The following is a 17,273-nucleotide window of genomic DNA, read 5'->3' as shown; positions in this document are numbered from 1 at the left end:
TGTAAGTGCACATCAAAAGTTAAGGGAAAAGTCAGGACAAGAAACTTAAATCTGGGATAGATCAGTAAATAGATACAGTTTAAAGTCACAAGATTGGATAAAGGCCAGTCAGGAAGCAAACATAAAGTGAAAAGTAAGAAAGTTCTAGGACTGTTTTGAGATTGGGAAGAGAGGAAATACTACCAAACAGAGACTAAGAAAGAGAGGGGTCAGTGAAGCAGTGAAAGAACAGGAGAGTACTGTGGCTAAGGGACCAAATGAAGAAAGTGCTGGAAGAAGTAAGTAATGCACAACAGTGACAAATGATATAAGGAGAAAGGACAGGAAGAATACTAAGGATCAACCGCTGAATTTGCCAATGTAAAGTCACCGAAAAAAGTTTCAGTAGACTCATGGAGGGGCTTTCCTAGTGGTTCAGATGATAAAGAATCTGCCTGCAATGGGGGAAACCTTTGGGAAGATCCCCTGGAAAAGGGACTAGCAACCCACTCCAGTATTCTTTCCTGAAGAATTTTATGGACAGAGGAGTCAGGCAACCTACAGTCCATGGAGTCGCAAAGAGTTGGACACAACTGAGTGACTAAGACACACACACACACACACACACACACACACAAATATGCAGAGTCATGAAGATGAGAGTGGAACTAGAGTAGGAATGAGAAAGCAGGAAATGAAGAAGTGGCAACAAACTCTTTCAAGAAGATAGACCATAAAAGCAGAACCTAGGAAATCAGGATGACCCTGAAGAGAAAGTGGAGTCCAGGGTGTTCTGTCTTCTCCTATGTTTTTAATACATGACACATTATTGTACATCTTATGCTCATGGCAGTGATTCAGCAGAGAGGGAAATCTTTCACAGTGCAGGGGAGAGAGGGGACAACTGCAGGAGTTATGTAGTGAGTAGGTGAGAGCATCTAGTAGAGGAGAGCTGGCCTCAGATGACAATGTCTATGGCTCAGCCATGCAACAAGAGATGGAGAATGCTGAGATCAGAGGCAGCGGGTTGGTAGAAAGGAAACAAGACCTGTGGAACTTCTGTTTTCTCAGTGAAATATAAAGATGCATCAGAAAATTATTTATAAATCAGTTAATAATTTGTTTTAATCGTTATATGTAGCAATTAATAGTTAAAGAAAAAAACAGAGCATAGAAAAACATTTCAAGTAATACAGTTATTAACCAAAATCCCTACAAACCTTGCTATGAAGTGAAGTCTCTCAGTCGTGTCCGATTCGTTGCATCCCCATGGACTGTAGCCAACCAGGCTCCTCTGTCCATGGGATTTTCCAGGCAAGAATACTGGAGTGGATTGCCATTTCCTTCTCCAGGGGATCTTCCTGACCCAGGGATCGAACCCCAGTTTCCTGCATTGTGGACAGATGCTTTCCCATCTGAGCCACCAGGGAAGTCAACCTTGCTATAGATGAGCTAAATATAAGTTTAAAATATTAAATTTTCAGCATTTTCATATTATACATCTTAGCTTTATTAATATATTACACATTAGTAGTCATATGTTTTGTGTTATGTGTTATATATCTTATCTGATACCAAACAAGAGCAAGAGAATCCTGCTGAATATACAAAAGTTCAAGACAACTGAATCAAGATCAAGCGATATTTGGGCTTCCTTGGTGGCTCAAATGGTAAAGAATCTGCCTTCAACAAAGGAGACCTGGATTTAATCGCCGGGTCTGGGAGATCCCCTGGAGAAGGGAATGGCTACCCACTCCAGTATTCTTGCCAGGAGAACTCCATGGACAGAGAAGCCTGGTGGACTATAGTTCACTATTTGCCAAAACTTACAAAAAAACACATATCATTTAATCATAAAATCACTTTTCTATCCATATTTGGACTGTGGTTTATACTTATCTCAGAAGAGAAGACATAAGGACTGACTAAAGTGTTGAACCATAAAGATTTTCTGACCATAAAATTGGCTGAGGGATGGGATGGGGAGGGAGGTGGGAAGGAGGTTCAGGATGGGGGACGTATGTACACCCATGGCTGATTCACGTCAATGCATGGCAAAAACTACTACAATATTGTAAAGTAATTAGCCTCCAATGAAAATAAATAAATAATTTTTTAACTTGGCTTTCAGCCATTGGCTTTATTTAATGCAGAAAAAAAACTCTAAAGAAATTATTTCAATAAGAAAAAAAGTGACAGTTTACAAGTCCTTTAAATTAAATATTATGTAAATAAATTAATATGTGGTAAAAGTTATAACTGCACTAACCACATTTGAGTGATTACATATTACACCAAATTTTATTGACTAAAAGCAGCAATATTTACCTTGTGAAAATTAAAGAAACAGACTACTAACTTATCATTTCTTTTACAATTTAAGAGAAATTTAAAATCAGTTCAGTTCAGTGGCTCAATCATGTCTGACTCTTTGCGACCCCATGGACTGCAGCACACCAGGATTTCCTGTCCAAAACCAACTCCCTGAGCTTGCTCAAACTCATGTCCATTGAGTTGGTGATACCCATCCAATCATTTCATCCTCTGTCGTCCACTTCTCCGCCTGCCTTCAATCTTTCCTACCATCAGGGTCTGGCCCAATGAGTCAGCTCTTTGCATCAGGTAGCCAAAGTATTGGAGTTTAAATATTATTAATGATTGCACTATTACCTTTGATGGCATTTTTATTATCAGCCAAACTTCAGTGCAATGGTAGACACAGAAGCTAAACTGGAGAGAAACAAGGATGTAAAAGAGTAAAGAAAGAAAATAAAGTCCCTGTTTTACAAAAAAACATTTGGCTGTAAAGGGAAAAACAGTTGGAGTGAGTTGGAGGTAATAGAGGAGAAGGCAGAGGCAAGAATGTACATTTTGGGTGAGTTAGCCCTGACCTTGTTAACAGCCAGCAGAACAATCCAGAGGAGGAAAGGAGATGGTTGACATATGCTCAGTCAGGGTAAATAAAATGCACTACCATATTTTCTCCATCATAATACTGCCAGGGTCCAGCCCCAGTGGATCCAGGGAATTCGAAGGGTGGATGGCGTTGGCGTGAGAAAAACTTATTTATTGATTGATATAAGATTAGATTAAGAAACAATAGTGTAGTAGGAAAATTAAGTGGAGGAAGAGGGCTGAATAGCTTGGATTACATGGAAGACCAATAAAATTCCAGACAAGGAATTTGCAACATCTACATTGGGCCACCGGCGCTCGCTTGAATATCTAAGGGTGCCTCGCCTCAGGCTCCCTTACACGTGAGTCTTAACAGCCAGGGCAAGTAAGTACACTTGGTGAGCCTCCGCGCCCCAGGTGGAAATTCAGCCTGAAATTAGAGTAAAGAGCAGAGGGAGGGAAAGGGAGAAAAGGAGAGAGAGAGACACGGGGGAAACCAGTCCAGCGACTGGCTCCGGCCACTATTGTTCAGAAGGCCTTTTATATTTTTGATAAAACATGAGGATCAATGGGTAACACAAAGTTGTGCAGCGTTAGCAGTCCAGACTCTTATCAAAACCAGGCTTCTCTCTCTGCATACCTAATTGTATACACAAGTCTTAGGTGATTTACATCATCTTCTGGCTAAGAAGGGCCAATTAGCATTTTACAACCTTTTTTCTGATAAGGGTTTGTTACCTAGAAGACTTATTTGATCTTCCCAAAGTCTGGAGCCACTCTCAGAAAGCACTAAATAAAGTTACATTCTTACATAGGAAGGATACAAGAGGAGTGCAGTGATATATAACAAAGAGAAAAGTAATTAACTCAAAAGTCTAGTGTTGCGAACATCAAAACTACTATATATCCTTTTCCATATCCCGTTTACATTGATTAACATCCTCCCAGGTGCCTAAAAGATAAAGAATATGGAGGCCTGGCAGCAGTCATTGAGTCAACAGTGAAAACACTCTACCAATATAATTTTTAACTCTTTAGAAAGGCTCTGTAGAAAAAGAAATTAAGGAAACAATTCCATTCACCATCGCAACGAAAATAATAAAATACTCGGGAATATATCTACCTGAAGAAACTAAAGACCTATATATAGAAAACTATAAAACACTGATGAAAGAAATCAAAGAGGACACGAATAGATGGAGAAATATACCATGTTGATGGATCAAAGAATCAATATAGTGAAAATTAGTATACCACCCAAAGCAATTTACAAATTTAATGCAATCCCTATCAAGCTACCAGCGATATTTTTCACAGAACTAGAACAAATAATTTCAAGATTTGTATGGAAATACAAAAAACCTCGAATAGCCAACGCAATCTTGAGAAAGAAAAATGGAACTGGAGGAATCAACTTGCCTGACTTCAGGCTCTACTACAAAGCCACAGTCATCAAGACAGAAATATAGATCAATGGAACAAAACAGAAAGCCCAGAGATAAATCCACACACCTATGGACACCTTATCTTTGACAAAGGAGGCAAGAATACACAATGGAGTAAAGACTATCTCTTTAACAAGTGGTGCTGGGAAAACTGGTCAACCACTTGTAAAAGAATGAAACTAGATCACTTTCTAACACCGCACACAAAAATAAACTCAAAATGGATTAAAGATCTAAGTGTAAGACCAGAAACTATAAAACTCCTAGAGGAGAACATAGGCAAAACATTCTCCGACATAAATCACAGCAGGATCCTCTATGATCCACCTCCCAGAATTCTGGAAATAAAAGCAAAAATAAACAAATGGGATCTAATTAAAATTAAAAGCTTCTGCACAACAAGGGAAAATAAACACAAGGTGAAAAGACAGCCTTCTGAATGGGAGAAAATAATAGCAAATGAAGCAACTGACAAACAACTAATCTCAAAAATATACAAGCAACTTGTGCAGCTCAATTCCAGAAAAATAAACGACCCAATCAAAAAATGGGCCAAAGAACTAAATAGACATTTCTCCAAAGAAGACATTTGGATGGCTAACAAACACATGAAAAGATGCTCAACATCACTCATTATTAGAGAAATGCAAATCAAAACCACAATGAGGTACCATTTCACACCAGTCAGAATGTCTGTGATCCAAAAATCTGCAAGCAATAAATGCTGGAGAGGGTGTGGAGAAAAGGGAACCCTCTTACACTGTTGGTGGGAATGCAAACTAGTACAGCCACTATGGAGAACAGTGTGGCTGTTTTTTAATTTCCTAAAAAATTGCAGATAGATCTGCCTTATGACCCAGCAATCCCACTGCTGGGCATACACACCGAGGAAACCAGAACTGAAAGAGACACATGTACCCTAATGTTCATCGCAGCACTGTTTATAATAGCCAGGACATGGAAACAACCTAGATGTCCATCAGCAGATGAACGGATAAGAAAGCTGTCGTACATATACACAATAGAGTATTACTCAGCCATTAAAAAGAATTCATTTGAATCAGTTCTGATGAGATGGATGAAACTGGAGCCGATTATACAGAGTGAAGTAAGCCAGAAAGAAAAACACCAATACAGTATACTGACACATATATATGGAATTTAGAAAGATGGCAATGATGACCCTGTATGCAAGACAGCAAAAAAGACACAGATGTGTATAGCGGACTTTTGGACTCAGAGGGAGAGGGAGAGGATGGGATGATTTGGGAGAATGGCATTGAAACATGTATACTATCATGTAAGAATCGAATCGCCAGTCTATGTCCAATGCAGGATACAGCATGCTTGGGGTTGGTGCATGGGGATGACCCAGAGAGATGTTATGGGGAGGGAGGTGGGAGGGGGGGTTCATGTTTGGGAACGCATGTACACCCATGGTGGATTCATGTCAGTGTATGGCAAAACCAATACAGTATTGTAAAGTAAAATAAAGTAAAAATTTAAATTTTTTTTAAAAAAAGAAAAGGCTCTGTATCTTTAAGATGCTTTTAAGCTTTGTGCCTCTCATGGTTGGGGGGTTGTAAGCAAATTCATAAGCTGTAAGAGGTCTGGGGAACCTGTTAGGCAAGCTAGAGAGCTATCAGAGGGGTTTTAACTGAAACACCCCTTTCAAATGCAGAAGACTAAAGCCCTGATTTGACTTTTTCCAGAGAATATCAGAAGAGAGGAAAAGCAGGCAGATTCTTTTTTTTTTGGGGGGGGGGAGTGGAGGCTCAGGAAATTCCAGGGGGAAAACTTGAGGTCTGATTAGCCTTGCCATCAGAGCTCTTGCCGCATGACCATGTCATGGGTGGAATTCCTCACGCTGGCTCCCGGCATAATACTTTAATTTTGCCCCCAGGGAAATAATCATTGTTCACAGAGCCCTTCTAAATGGCCATAAAAATATTACTGACTAAACCCACAGTATAGACTTTTCATGGTTCATAGAACATTATATATATATATATATATATATGTATACACACACACACATACACACACATGCATATATACATATATCTATATAGATATATGTATAATAACTTTGTGTGTGTAAAGGGCCATAAAATAAACATTTATAATTTGGGGGGAAAATAAACACTTATAATTTTGGGGGAAAAGAAACGCTTTCAAGGTCAGATGGTCTGTTGTGACTAACTTTGCTGTTTTATGTAGTAGTGTGAAAGTAACCACAGACAAACAGATAATACCTAAAAGATAGGTCATGGCTGTGTTTCAGTAAAATTTTATTTATCAAAATAGGAGGCAGGTTAGATTTGGCCCCAGGGTCTTAGTTTGCTGGCCCCAGATTTAATGGACTTAATGTAATTACTGTTTGAAGAATGAAAAAACATAAGTCAAATTCTACTGCCCAGGTGCTTTGGTTTGGGGAGTTTTGTTTGCTTGCTTTTGTGGGTTTGTTTTACAAATCAACAAGAGGGAAACCTTGTTTCATCACCTTTTGTAAGATTAAATGAATGTATAGAAAAGATAAATTACAAGTGTTCTTCCCCATAATAAGAAATTATAAAAATACATGGCAATCCACTCCAGTATTCTTGCCTGGAGAATCCCCATGGACAGAAAAGCCTGGCAGGCTACAGTCCATGGGGTCACAAAGAGTCAGACATGACTGAGCGACTAAGCACACATTCCTATACACTTACAATGCATTATAAACAAAGGTTTCTGATCAAAGTAAAACATGTTTCATTTGAAATAAAACTATCCAATACAGTATAATCTCATTACAAATCATTTGTAATCTCATTACAAACTAGCAGCTAGGGATCAGAATAAAATTATTTGAACCACAGTATTATTAAATCCAAATAATGAGATATTTATACAAATTTTACTTTAAAATCATAATATTACAATATATGATATGCTTACTTAGGGTTTCTATAAACCTTAATATTATTACACTTTTCTGAAATTTCATCTAGCAATTTCAAATTGCTAAATCTAAAAGGATAATATTTCAGCAAACACCTAATTAAGAATATACTTGGTTCCAGATTTCTCCAAGGGAATCATTTCACACTTTGGCGCAACATGTAAGCACTACATATCCTAACCCATAACTTTAGAAGAAAAATAGGAAACTGAACTACATTAATCATCATTTCATTAGTAATGCAAATTAATCTATCTATTCTTACAAAAATATATTCTCTAATACATTTGTAATTATTTCATAGGGACATTATTATAAAAATCATTCACACAATTTCTAGATTTAATAAGAAGAGTATTATTTTTCTACCATCAAACCTGCTCTTTTTTTAAACTGTATTAGTAAAAAATGGCTCTCCTCATTAAATTCATTAACACTAAACATGCAATTTAAAATAATGAAACTGATTACTTTTATATGAATGGTCTCTGTAGATTTGAACAAAAACAGCAAAATATAAAAATTAAAACAAAGTTGAATTAGTAGAAATTAACAAATTGTGCCTATATTTGAAATTATTATAGCATTGAACTCCAAAACACCATAAACAACTTTATATATCATATTATTCCTTCTTTCTATAATATGCAATGACTTTCAAAAAACCAAAACATTTATTATCCAATTATTTCATAATATTTTTTAAAGAATGCTAAGGAGCCCAAAAATATGCCTGATGACATTATCGCTATAGCAAAGGAATAAAGACAGTATGCCTGCTGATTTTCATAACAATGATATTAAAATTTTCAGCTATAACAAGAAAGACTTGTGTAGGTATCATCTGACAATGCAATTTCACTTCCTTATAAATGAAGGGACATTTATAGAAAAAGAATCAGTTGTGTGAGTAGAGAAGAGCAGGGCATTATATTCTAAGAAAAACAAGCAAAGTAGTACTGTTAACAGGATGTGTCTTATGTAGGAGATAATACTCATAATTATGTAAAAGATATTTTTAGATATTTCATTAAGTAGCCCTGGATTACATAACTCCAAGAGATGTTCCATTTTCTCGATTCTTGAGAATCACTTAAATTTGAGTATTTAGAAAAGATATTTAATTTAAAACTTTTTTGAAATTGATATCCTGATTGTGTATGTGTTTGTGCTGTGGTTTCAGTGGCAGTATTGGAAAAAGTTTCTATCCAGCTCTTTCATTTTACATAAGCTGTGTCACTCAAAGTCTTTTGAGATGATTAAAAGTATACATGTATACTTTAAATACTGTTACATTATTTAAAGTATACAGTAAATAATGTTAGTATTTCCAGAAAACTATTTATCTACTTAGTTATTTACCATTCAGACTGAAAGCAATCAAGAGTTCTGGTCATTCCCATTTTGATCAGGAAATTGCAAAGAAAGTCTTCTATTGCTTCAGGTACTGTATGCTTTGGAGAAAAGACTGTTTTCTGCTCCTAAAATTTAAAAGTGAAATTATTTATTTAAAAACTATCAAAGCTTTAATTGTACAGCTAGGCCTTACATTCATTCATTCATTCACTTTTTAAACAATTTTGTTGAATATTATGTCCAGGAACTATTTTAATCACTAGGGACAAAGCGGTGATGAAAACAGACAAGACTCAGTCCTTATAACTAATAATCAAGTGAATGTGGACAGAAAAATGAGTAACTAAATTAAAAATATACAGTATCGCCGATGATACTAAGTGCCTGGGGGTAAAAGCAGAGGGATGAAGTGAGGGAAAGCCATGTATGGAGCAGATATGTGTGTGGAGCTGGTCTGCTATGTATGTAGCATGATGAAGAACCATTACATTGAGAAAGTGACAGGTGAACATATATCTAGAGAAGAGGTGGAGTCACGTTCCAGATATAGCATCAGCAAGTACAAACGCAGACAAGACTGTGATTGGACTGTCCAAAAAACAATAAAGGTGTCAGCTTGCCCTAACAATAGTATATAACACACTCAAAAAAAAATAAAAAATAGTATGGATTGTTTAATTCTTTTACTTATTATCATTATAAAAAGAAATGTGGTTTTGGTGCCTATATTTTTAGAAACACTATGGAAGAAATTATGCACAATAGAGCACCCTTGTACTCCTATTTCATAATGGAAATAAATAAGTCTATCAACTAGATCGGAGGTGAGTTAACTTTTCTCATATATAAGGTTTACTAGAACCCCACCATGGCCACGTTTAGATATTTGACAGTGTTTCTGAATAAATACACAGGAACTTATCTTAGAATGAAATTCTTTGAGAACTATCGATAAATATGTTAAACAGTATAGTAGTTTTGTTCAGTTAATCAACCTCCCACAAACACTATTTCAAAGAAATGTCTCATATTCTTAGAGGAGGAGGTAGAGAGAAGATGTCAGGAAATTTAACAATTACGTGATTTAGGAAACTTGCTAATGTCATCTTTAAAGATCAAAATTATAATTTTATAAAAATTATGTTATTATAGAATTATGGGGAAAAAAGGAGCTTTGAGACTGCACCTCCAATATTAGCAAAACCAAAAACCAAAAACTAAAACTGCTAAATAACTACCCCCCACAAATGGCAATAATATGCTCAAAAGAAGGCTCATGCTATAGAGGGGAAAACCCAGCTTGAATGTAAGTAGACATTTTTTCAAAAAATTACATACAAATATTTTTAAAGAATATACGTGTGTATGTGTGTGTCTATTCTTATTTCTTCTTACATATATACTTAGAAAAAAGACTTCAGTTTCAACAAACAATTGACAGTATAACCAAACCACATATTCATTATAGATTAATAACATTTCCAATCTTAATTTTTTTCATTAATCACTCTAAATATAATAAAACACGTTACTTTGCCAACAAAGGTCTGTCTAGTCAAGGCTATGGTTTTTCCAGTGGTCATGTATGGATGTGAGAGTTGGACTGTGAAGAAAGCTGAGCGCCAAAGAATTGATGCTTTTGAGCTGTGGTGTTGTTTGTAGAAGACTCTTGAGAGTCCCTTGGACTGCAAGGAGATCAGCCCTGGGTGTTCATTGGAAGGACTGATGCTAAAGCTGAAACTCCAGTACTTCGGCCACCTCATGCGAAGAGTTGACTCAATGGAAAAGACTCTGATGCTGGGAGGGATTGGGGGCAGGAGGAGAAGGGGATGACAGAGGATGAGATGGCTGGAAGGCATCACGGACTTAATGGACGTGAGTTTGAGTGAACTCCCGGATTTGGTGATGGACAGGGAAGCCCGGCGTGCTGCAATTCATGGGATCGCAAAGAGTCGGACACGACTGAGCAACTGAACTGAACTGAACTGATATTTTCAGAGTTTAGAATCATTGCACCTATCAAGGAAACTGATACTGTATAGAACAGAAAGTTCAAAGTTTATGAAATAAAACATGTATCAATTCTCAAATATATATATATTTTATATATATATAATATATATTACCAAGGTTTAAAGAAAATTACAATTGATTTAAATGTCAACTCTTCAATAAATAAATAATCCTTGTTAATTTTTAACAAATAAAGCTATTTACATTACTTCCAAATTTCAAAATTTTAATAATTTCAAATATATTCAATACCCTAGTAGTAATGTTTTGTTTTCAAACTTTAATAAAAATTCTAAAAGTCCTCATTGAATTGGGACTACTACTGTCCTCTAACATAGAAGAAAATATATGCTGATCATAAACAGATGTAATAAAATCATAACAAAAGGAAGCTGGTTTCATAAACAATAAATATTCTTAAAACAGAAAGCCCATGGCACAACTCAAAGTTAGTTTTTGAAGACAAAACACTATAAAAACAAAAACCAAATTATAAATATAAAACTTCAGTACTTATCACAATATAAATCCATAATCAATTTTAAATGCCCAAAGGAAACTTTTGTGAATTTTCTACATAGTAATATTTCTCTAAAGAGCTCAAAAACAACATATAAAAACTTAAAAGACAGTCAATCAGCTATAAATGTCATAAATCTAGAAAGTTAACTCCTGCAAAGTTAGGAGTTTGAGTTAGCTTTTGAGAAATTAATAAGACAATTACTGATATTTAGTTCAGAAGATATGAGCTACTACATTGAATTTATTTCCCAATTGCCCTTCTTGGATTTATCTTTGGATTTACAAACAACTTCTAGCATGATAACAGATACAATTATATTTTGGGTCACAATTTTTTCATTCAATGACTCATTTATCCATTCATTTATTTAACTGCTATACATTGAGTGCCTACTATGTGTCGATCATTGTGTTAGATGTATCTATGCTACCAAGTGGAGAAGGCAATGGCAACCCACTCCATCACTCTTGCCTGGAAAATCCCATGGATGGAGGAGCCTGGTAGGCTCCAGTCCTTGGTGTCACGAAGTTGGACTCCACTGAGCGACTTCACTTTCACTTTTCACTTTCACGCATTGGAGAGGGAAATGGCAACTCACTCCAGTGTTCTTGCCTGGAGAATCCCACTGATAGGGGAGCCTGGTGGGCTGCTGTCTATGGGGTTGCACAGAGTCGGACACAACTGAGGCAACTTAGCAGCAGAGGCAGCAGCATGCTACCAAGTACCACTATAAATGAGTAGTACATAAAGTATTTTTTTAATTCTCCTCAACTTAATGATGAGGCTTCCCTGATAGCTCAGTTGGTTAAGAATCCGCCAGCAATGCAGGAAACCCCTGTTCAATTCCTAGGCCAGGAAGATCTGCTGGAGAAGGGATAGGTTACCAGCTCCAATATTCTCAGCCTTCCCCTGTGGCTCAGCTGGTAAAGAATCTGCTTGCAATGTGGGAGACCTGGGTTCAATCCCTGGATAGGGAAGATCCCCTTGAGAAGGGAAAGGCTACCCATTCCAGTGTTCTGACCTAGAGAATTCCATGGACTGTATAGTCCATGGGGTCACAAAGAGACTGACATGACTGATTTTCACTCACTAACTTAATGATGTAAAAAGCAAGAAGGAAGATGATGAGCAATACATATCATGCAACTGATATGTTTATCCACTGCTCATCATTCAAAATTTTTAAATTTACCTATAAATTACTGCATAGAGATGTCCAGTAGACAAACACCCTCTTCCAACAACACAAGAGAAGACTCTACACATGGACATCACCAGATGGTTAACACCGAAATCAGATTGATTATATTCTGTGCAGCCAAAGATGGAAAAGCTCTATACAGTCAGCAAAAACAAGACCAGGAGCTGACTGTGGCTCAGATCATGAACTCCTTATTACCAAATTCAGACTCAAATTGAAGAAAATAGGGAAAACCGCTAGACCATTCAGGTATGACCAAAATCAAATCCCTTATGATTATACAGTGGAAGTGAGAAATAGATTTAAGGGCCTAGATCTGACAGATAGAGTGCCTGATGAACTATGGACTGAGGTTCATGACATTGTACAGGAGACAGGGATCAAGACCATCCCCATGGAAAAGAAATGCAAAAAAGCAAAACGGCTGTCTGGGGAGGCCTTACAAATAGCTGTGAAAAGAAGAGAGGTGAAAAGCAAAGGAGAAAAAGAAAGATATAAGCATCTGAATGCAGAGTTCCAAAGAATAGCAAGAAGAGATTAGAAAGCCTTCTGGAGCAATCAATGCAAAGAAATAGAGGAAAACAACAGAATGGGAAAGACTAGAGATCTCTTCAAGAAAATTAGAGATACCAAGGGAACATTTCATGCAAAGATGGGCTCGATAAAGCACAGAAATGGGATGGACCGAACAGAAGCAGAAGATATTAAGAAGAGGTGGCAAGAATACACAGAAGAACTGTACAAAAAAGATCTTCAAGACCCAGATAATCATGATGATGTGATCACTAATCTAGAACCAGATCTTGGAATGTGAAGTCAAGTGGGCCTTCGAAATCATCACTACGAACAAAGCTAGTGGAGGTGATGGAATTCCAGTAGAGCTATTTCAAATCCTGAAAGATGATGCTGTGAAAGTGCTGCACTCAATATGCCAGCACATTTGGAAAACTCAGCAGTGGCCACAGGACTGGAAAAGGTCAGTTTTCATTCCAATTCCAAAGAAGGGCAATGCTAAAGAATGCTCAAACTACCACACAATTGCACTCATCTCACATGCTAGTAAAGTAATGCTCAAAATTCTCCAAGCCAGGCTTCAGCAATATGTGAAACGTGAACTCCCTGATGTTCAAGCTGGATTTAGAAAAGGCAGAGGAACCAGATATCAAATTGCCAACATCCACTGGATCATGGAAAAAGCAAGAGAGTTCCAGAAAAACATCTATTTCTGCTTTATTGACTATGCCAAAGCCTTTGACTGTGTGGATCACAATAAACTGTGGAAAATTCTGAAAGAGACGGGAATACCAGACCACGTAACCTGCCTCTTGAGAAATCTGTATGCAGGACAGGAAGCAACAGTTAGAACTAGACATGGAACAACAGACTGGTTCCAAATAGGAAAAGGAGTATGTCAAGGCTGTATATTGTCAGCCTGCTTATTTAACTTATATGCAGAGTACATCATGAGAAACGCTGGACTGGAAGAAACATAAGCTGGAATCAAGATTGCTGGGAGAAATATCAATAACCTCAGATATGCAGATAGCACCACCTTTATGGCAGAAAGTGAAGAGGAACTAAAAAGCCTCTTGATGAAAGTGAAAGAGGAGAGCAAAAAAAAAGTTGGCTTAAAGCTCAACATTCAGAAAACCAAGATCATGGCATCTGGTCCCATCACTTCATGGGAAATAGATGGGGAAACAGTGGAAACAGTGTCAGACTTTATTTTGGGGGGCTCCAAAATCACTGCAGATGGTGATTGCAGCCATGAAATTAAAAGACGCTTACTCCTTGGAAGAAAAGTTATGACCAACCTAGATAGTATATTCAAAAGCAGAGACATTACTTTGCCGACTAAGGTCCGTCTGGTCAAGGCTACGTTTTTTCCAGCGGTCATGTATGGATGTGAGAGTTGGACTGTGAAGAAGGCTGAGCACTGAAGAATTGATGCTTTTGAACTGCGGTGTTGGAGAAGACCCTTGAGAGTCCCTTGGACTGCAAGGAGATCCAACCAGTCTATTCTGAAGGAGATCAACCCTGGGATTTCTTTGGAAGGAATGATGCTAAAGCTGAAACTCCAGTACTTTGGCCACTTTATGCAAAGAGTTGACTCATTGGAAAAGACTCTGATGCTGGGAGGGATTGTGGGCAGGAGGAGAAGGGGACGACAGAGGATGAGATGGCTGGATGGCATCACGGACTCTATGGACGTCAGTCTGAGTGAATTCTAGGAGATGGTGATGGACAGGGAGGCCTAGCGTGCTGCAGTTCATGGTGTCACAGAGTCAGACATGACTGAGCAACTGAACTGAACTAAACTGAGCAGACTTCACTTTATGTCTACCTAGAAGGAACTATGGGGCTCCCCTGTTATCTCAGCAGTAAAGACTCTGCCTGCAATGCAGTAGGCTCTGGTTGGATCCCTGTGTCAAGAAGATCCTCTGTAGAAGGAAATGGCAACCCACTCCAGTATTCTTGCCTGGAGAATCCCATGGATAGAGAAGCCTGGCAGGCTATAGTCCACAGGGTCGCAGGGTTGGAAACGACTGAAGTGACTAAGCAGCTGCAAGAGAAGGAACTATATCCATAGGATACATTAGAGAATAGAGTTTACTGTGAGCTAAGGCCCTACACTTAGAATATAATCAATCCTGGATTCCAGAAATTCTGCTCTTCAGCATTTTTCAACTTTGAATGGACAGATATGTTGGAAAGGAGTTATTGGATTTCTCAACTCAGGAACTCTACAAAATACAAAAGGACTGATACAGGGCAGAATATGCAGTGAAGTCTATCCCATATGATTTTGCACTAAGGAAGCCAAATCAGCACCTAAATAAGAGTATAATAATTGCCTTCACATTTCACATAAAGGTTTCATTTTTCAGGAAAAGCCATCTTCTTAATTAGCACTAACATGACTTTAGTATTAATTAGTATTAGTAGCACTTTACAAATATTTTTCTATCATAATTAAATTACAGTCAATTTTAAATGAATTTTCAATTTTACAGTGAAGCCATCATTCTATGTACAGTTAATTGGTGGTATTATGATTAGAAAGCATCCACCATATTCTCTAGTGAAATGAGTTCATAGGCCTCATAAGAAAAATAATAATAATCTATCAAGCATTCCCTGTGATCTAAATACTTCCATAAAAAAACAAAAGACACAGATGCTTACAAAGTAGACTGCAGTACATGTATACAGTAACAAATTTCGTGCAAGTGTTGAAAATCCTTGGTTAAACCTCATTGAGCTTAAAGACAGTTCTGAAAGAAAGTGTCATTTGTTGCAAAGTCATGTAAAAGTGACCACCATGTGGAAAATGATTATGCAAGGCAGAGTAAATACCACTATGTACTAAAAGTAAAAGTTTGATGATAAAGAAATAAAAATGAAAAGGACATTAGGTGATAGAGCTGCATCTAGTAGTGAAGAACTTATAGCCTAAATGACTTTCAAAACTTCACATAGGAAAGATCACTGTTAAACAGTAAGCTTTGGTTGTGTTCAAAATTCTCACCAAAATCTGGGTATCTGTAGCCTGTTCTTGGACCATCTGAACTGCTTTTGCCAGATCTTCTTCACCTTCTGGAATGCTATAATTGTCATCTGGTATCTAAATCACAGAGAAAGATAAGGATAGAAAGAGTTAGAGGAATATAAAATACCTTATTTCATTTTAGATAATAAATTTTCCTCACACAACAAATGATCAAAGAAATACACTTCATGTAAGACACTATGTCATTCTGAAGACCCATGAAAAATTAACAACTAACAAGTAGGCAGCCCTCTGATTTCCTTATAAACATCACTCAGTGTTACTTCTAATAACTTGATATTAGCTATGAGCAATTTCTTTTATCTGTACTGGCAAATATAGTCTAACAACTCTACTGAAAAAAAAAAATCTGCTAAAATAGAAAGCTAGGCCTTCTAAATGCTACCAATCTCTCCTCATTGAAGATTTTCTCCCCCATTACTTTCCATTCTCCCCCATGGCTTAGTCACTAAGCCATGTCTGACTCTGCGATCCCATGGACTGTAGCCATAACTACTAGCAACTGCAAATCTCTAGTAAATTAAGTCTAATATTAAAAAGAAAAAGTCTGAATGTTAAGCTCTTGAAAGAATGCAATTGACTCTATGACATTAATGAAAGTGAACATTTATCGCATGCTTATGTGTGGATCACAGCTTTAAGCCTGTTACATTTATTAATACATTTCATGTGGTATGTATTAATATTATCTCCACTTTTCCAGTAGTAAAATGCCTCCTGCTTGCCCAGGCCACAACTTCCAGGCTTGCTTCCACAGTTTCCTTTACAGCTTCTGTTATCTTAGAGTCTCAGATGTAATGATAGCTTCCATTGGAACAATGAATTAAAGGAAAGGTCTGAGACAGTAACTATTAGATGGAAGTATAGCTAAGTTGCAAGGAAGCATGGGATCTATGCTCTGGGAAGGTAGTAGCAATCTGGGAAACACTGCCAAGAGCAGAGTAGATGACAGGGAACACCTGTTAGACAGAGATGACAGACTTTAGTATGTATCCATAAGGAAGGGGATGAAAGGCTGACTCTGAAAACAATTAACAGGGAAATCAAAAGAGCCAGATATATTAACCTATCTAAATTTTTAAATACAATTTTCAGATCTCATTCTTAACTATGTGATTAGCCACATTCAGTTGAAAATGTGGTATCACTGAAGAAAACAAAAGTTTAATGAAAAATAAAATGAATATTTCACAGGAATGATAGTAATGAATTTACAGAAAAAAATACATAAAATGAAAAAATTACCTCTTCATATTCATAATCATCTTCAGATGCTTCAGTTATAGTGACCTCTAAATATACTGTTAAGTTTGAATCTCAAAATATATGGAATAAAATTAGTACAT

The 17,273-nt window shown here is 36.9% G+C and overlaps 1 protein-coding gene across 3 annotated transcripts in view; it reads right to left on the bottom strand.

The window, feature by feature from the left end:
* The window catches only part of SPAG16 (sperm associated antigen 16), an 815,445-nt gene that overhangs the window by 768,428 nt on the left and 29,744 nt on the right, over positions 1 to 17,273 (bottom strand). For all 3 annotated transcript variants that reach the window (XM_060410399.1, XM_042244199.2, XM_060410400.1), the window contains exons 2-4: positions 17,173 to 17,219; positions 15,886 to 15,981; positions 8,626 to 8,744 (exon numbers count right to left, since the gene is read on the bottom strand). In XM_060410399.1, coding sequence (XP_060266382.1) covers positions 8,626 to 8,744; positions 15,886 to 15,981; positions 17,173 to 17,219 — 262 coding nt within the window. The remainder of the gene's footprint in view (positions 1 to 8,625; positions 8,745 to 15,885; positions 15,982 to 17,172; positions 17,220 to 17,273) is intronic.

This window comes from Ovis aries, chromosome 2 (genome assembly GCF_016772045.2).
Source record: "Ovis aries strain OAR_USU_Benz2616 breed Rambouillet chromosome 2, ARS-UI_Ramb_v3.0, whole genome shotgun sequence".
NCBI lineage: Eukaryota > Metazoa > Chordata > Mammalia > Artiodactyla > Bovidae > Ovis > Ovis aries.
Note: the sequence above shows the minus strand (reverse complement) of the source record. Positions and strands in the feature narration are given on the sequence as shown.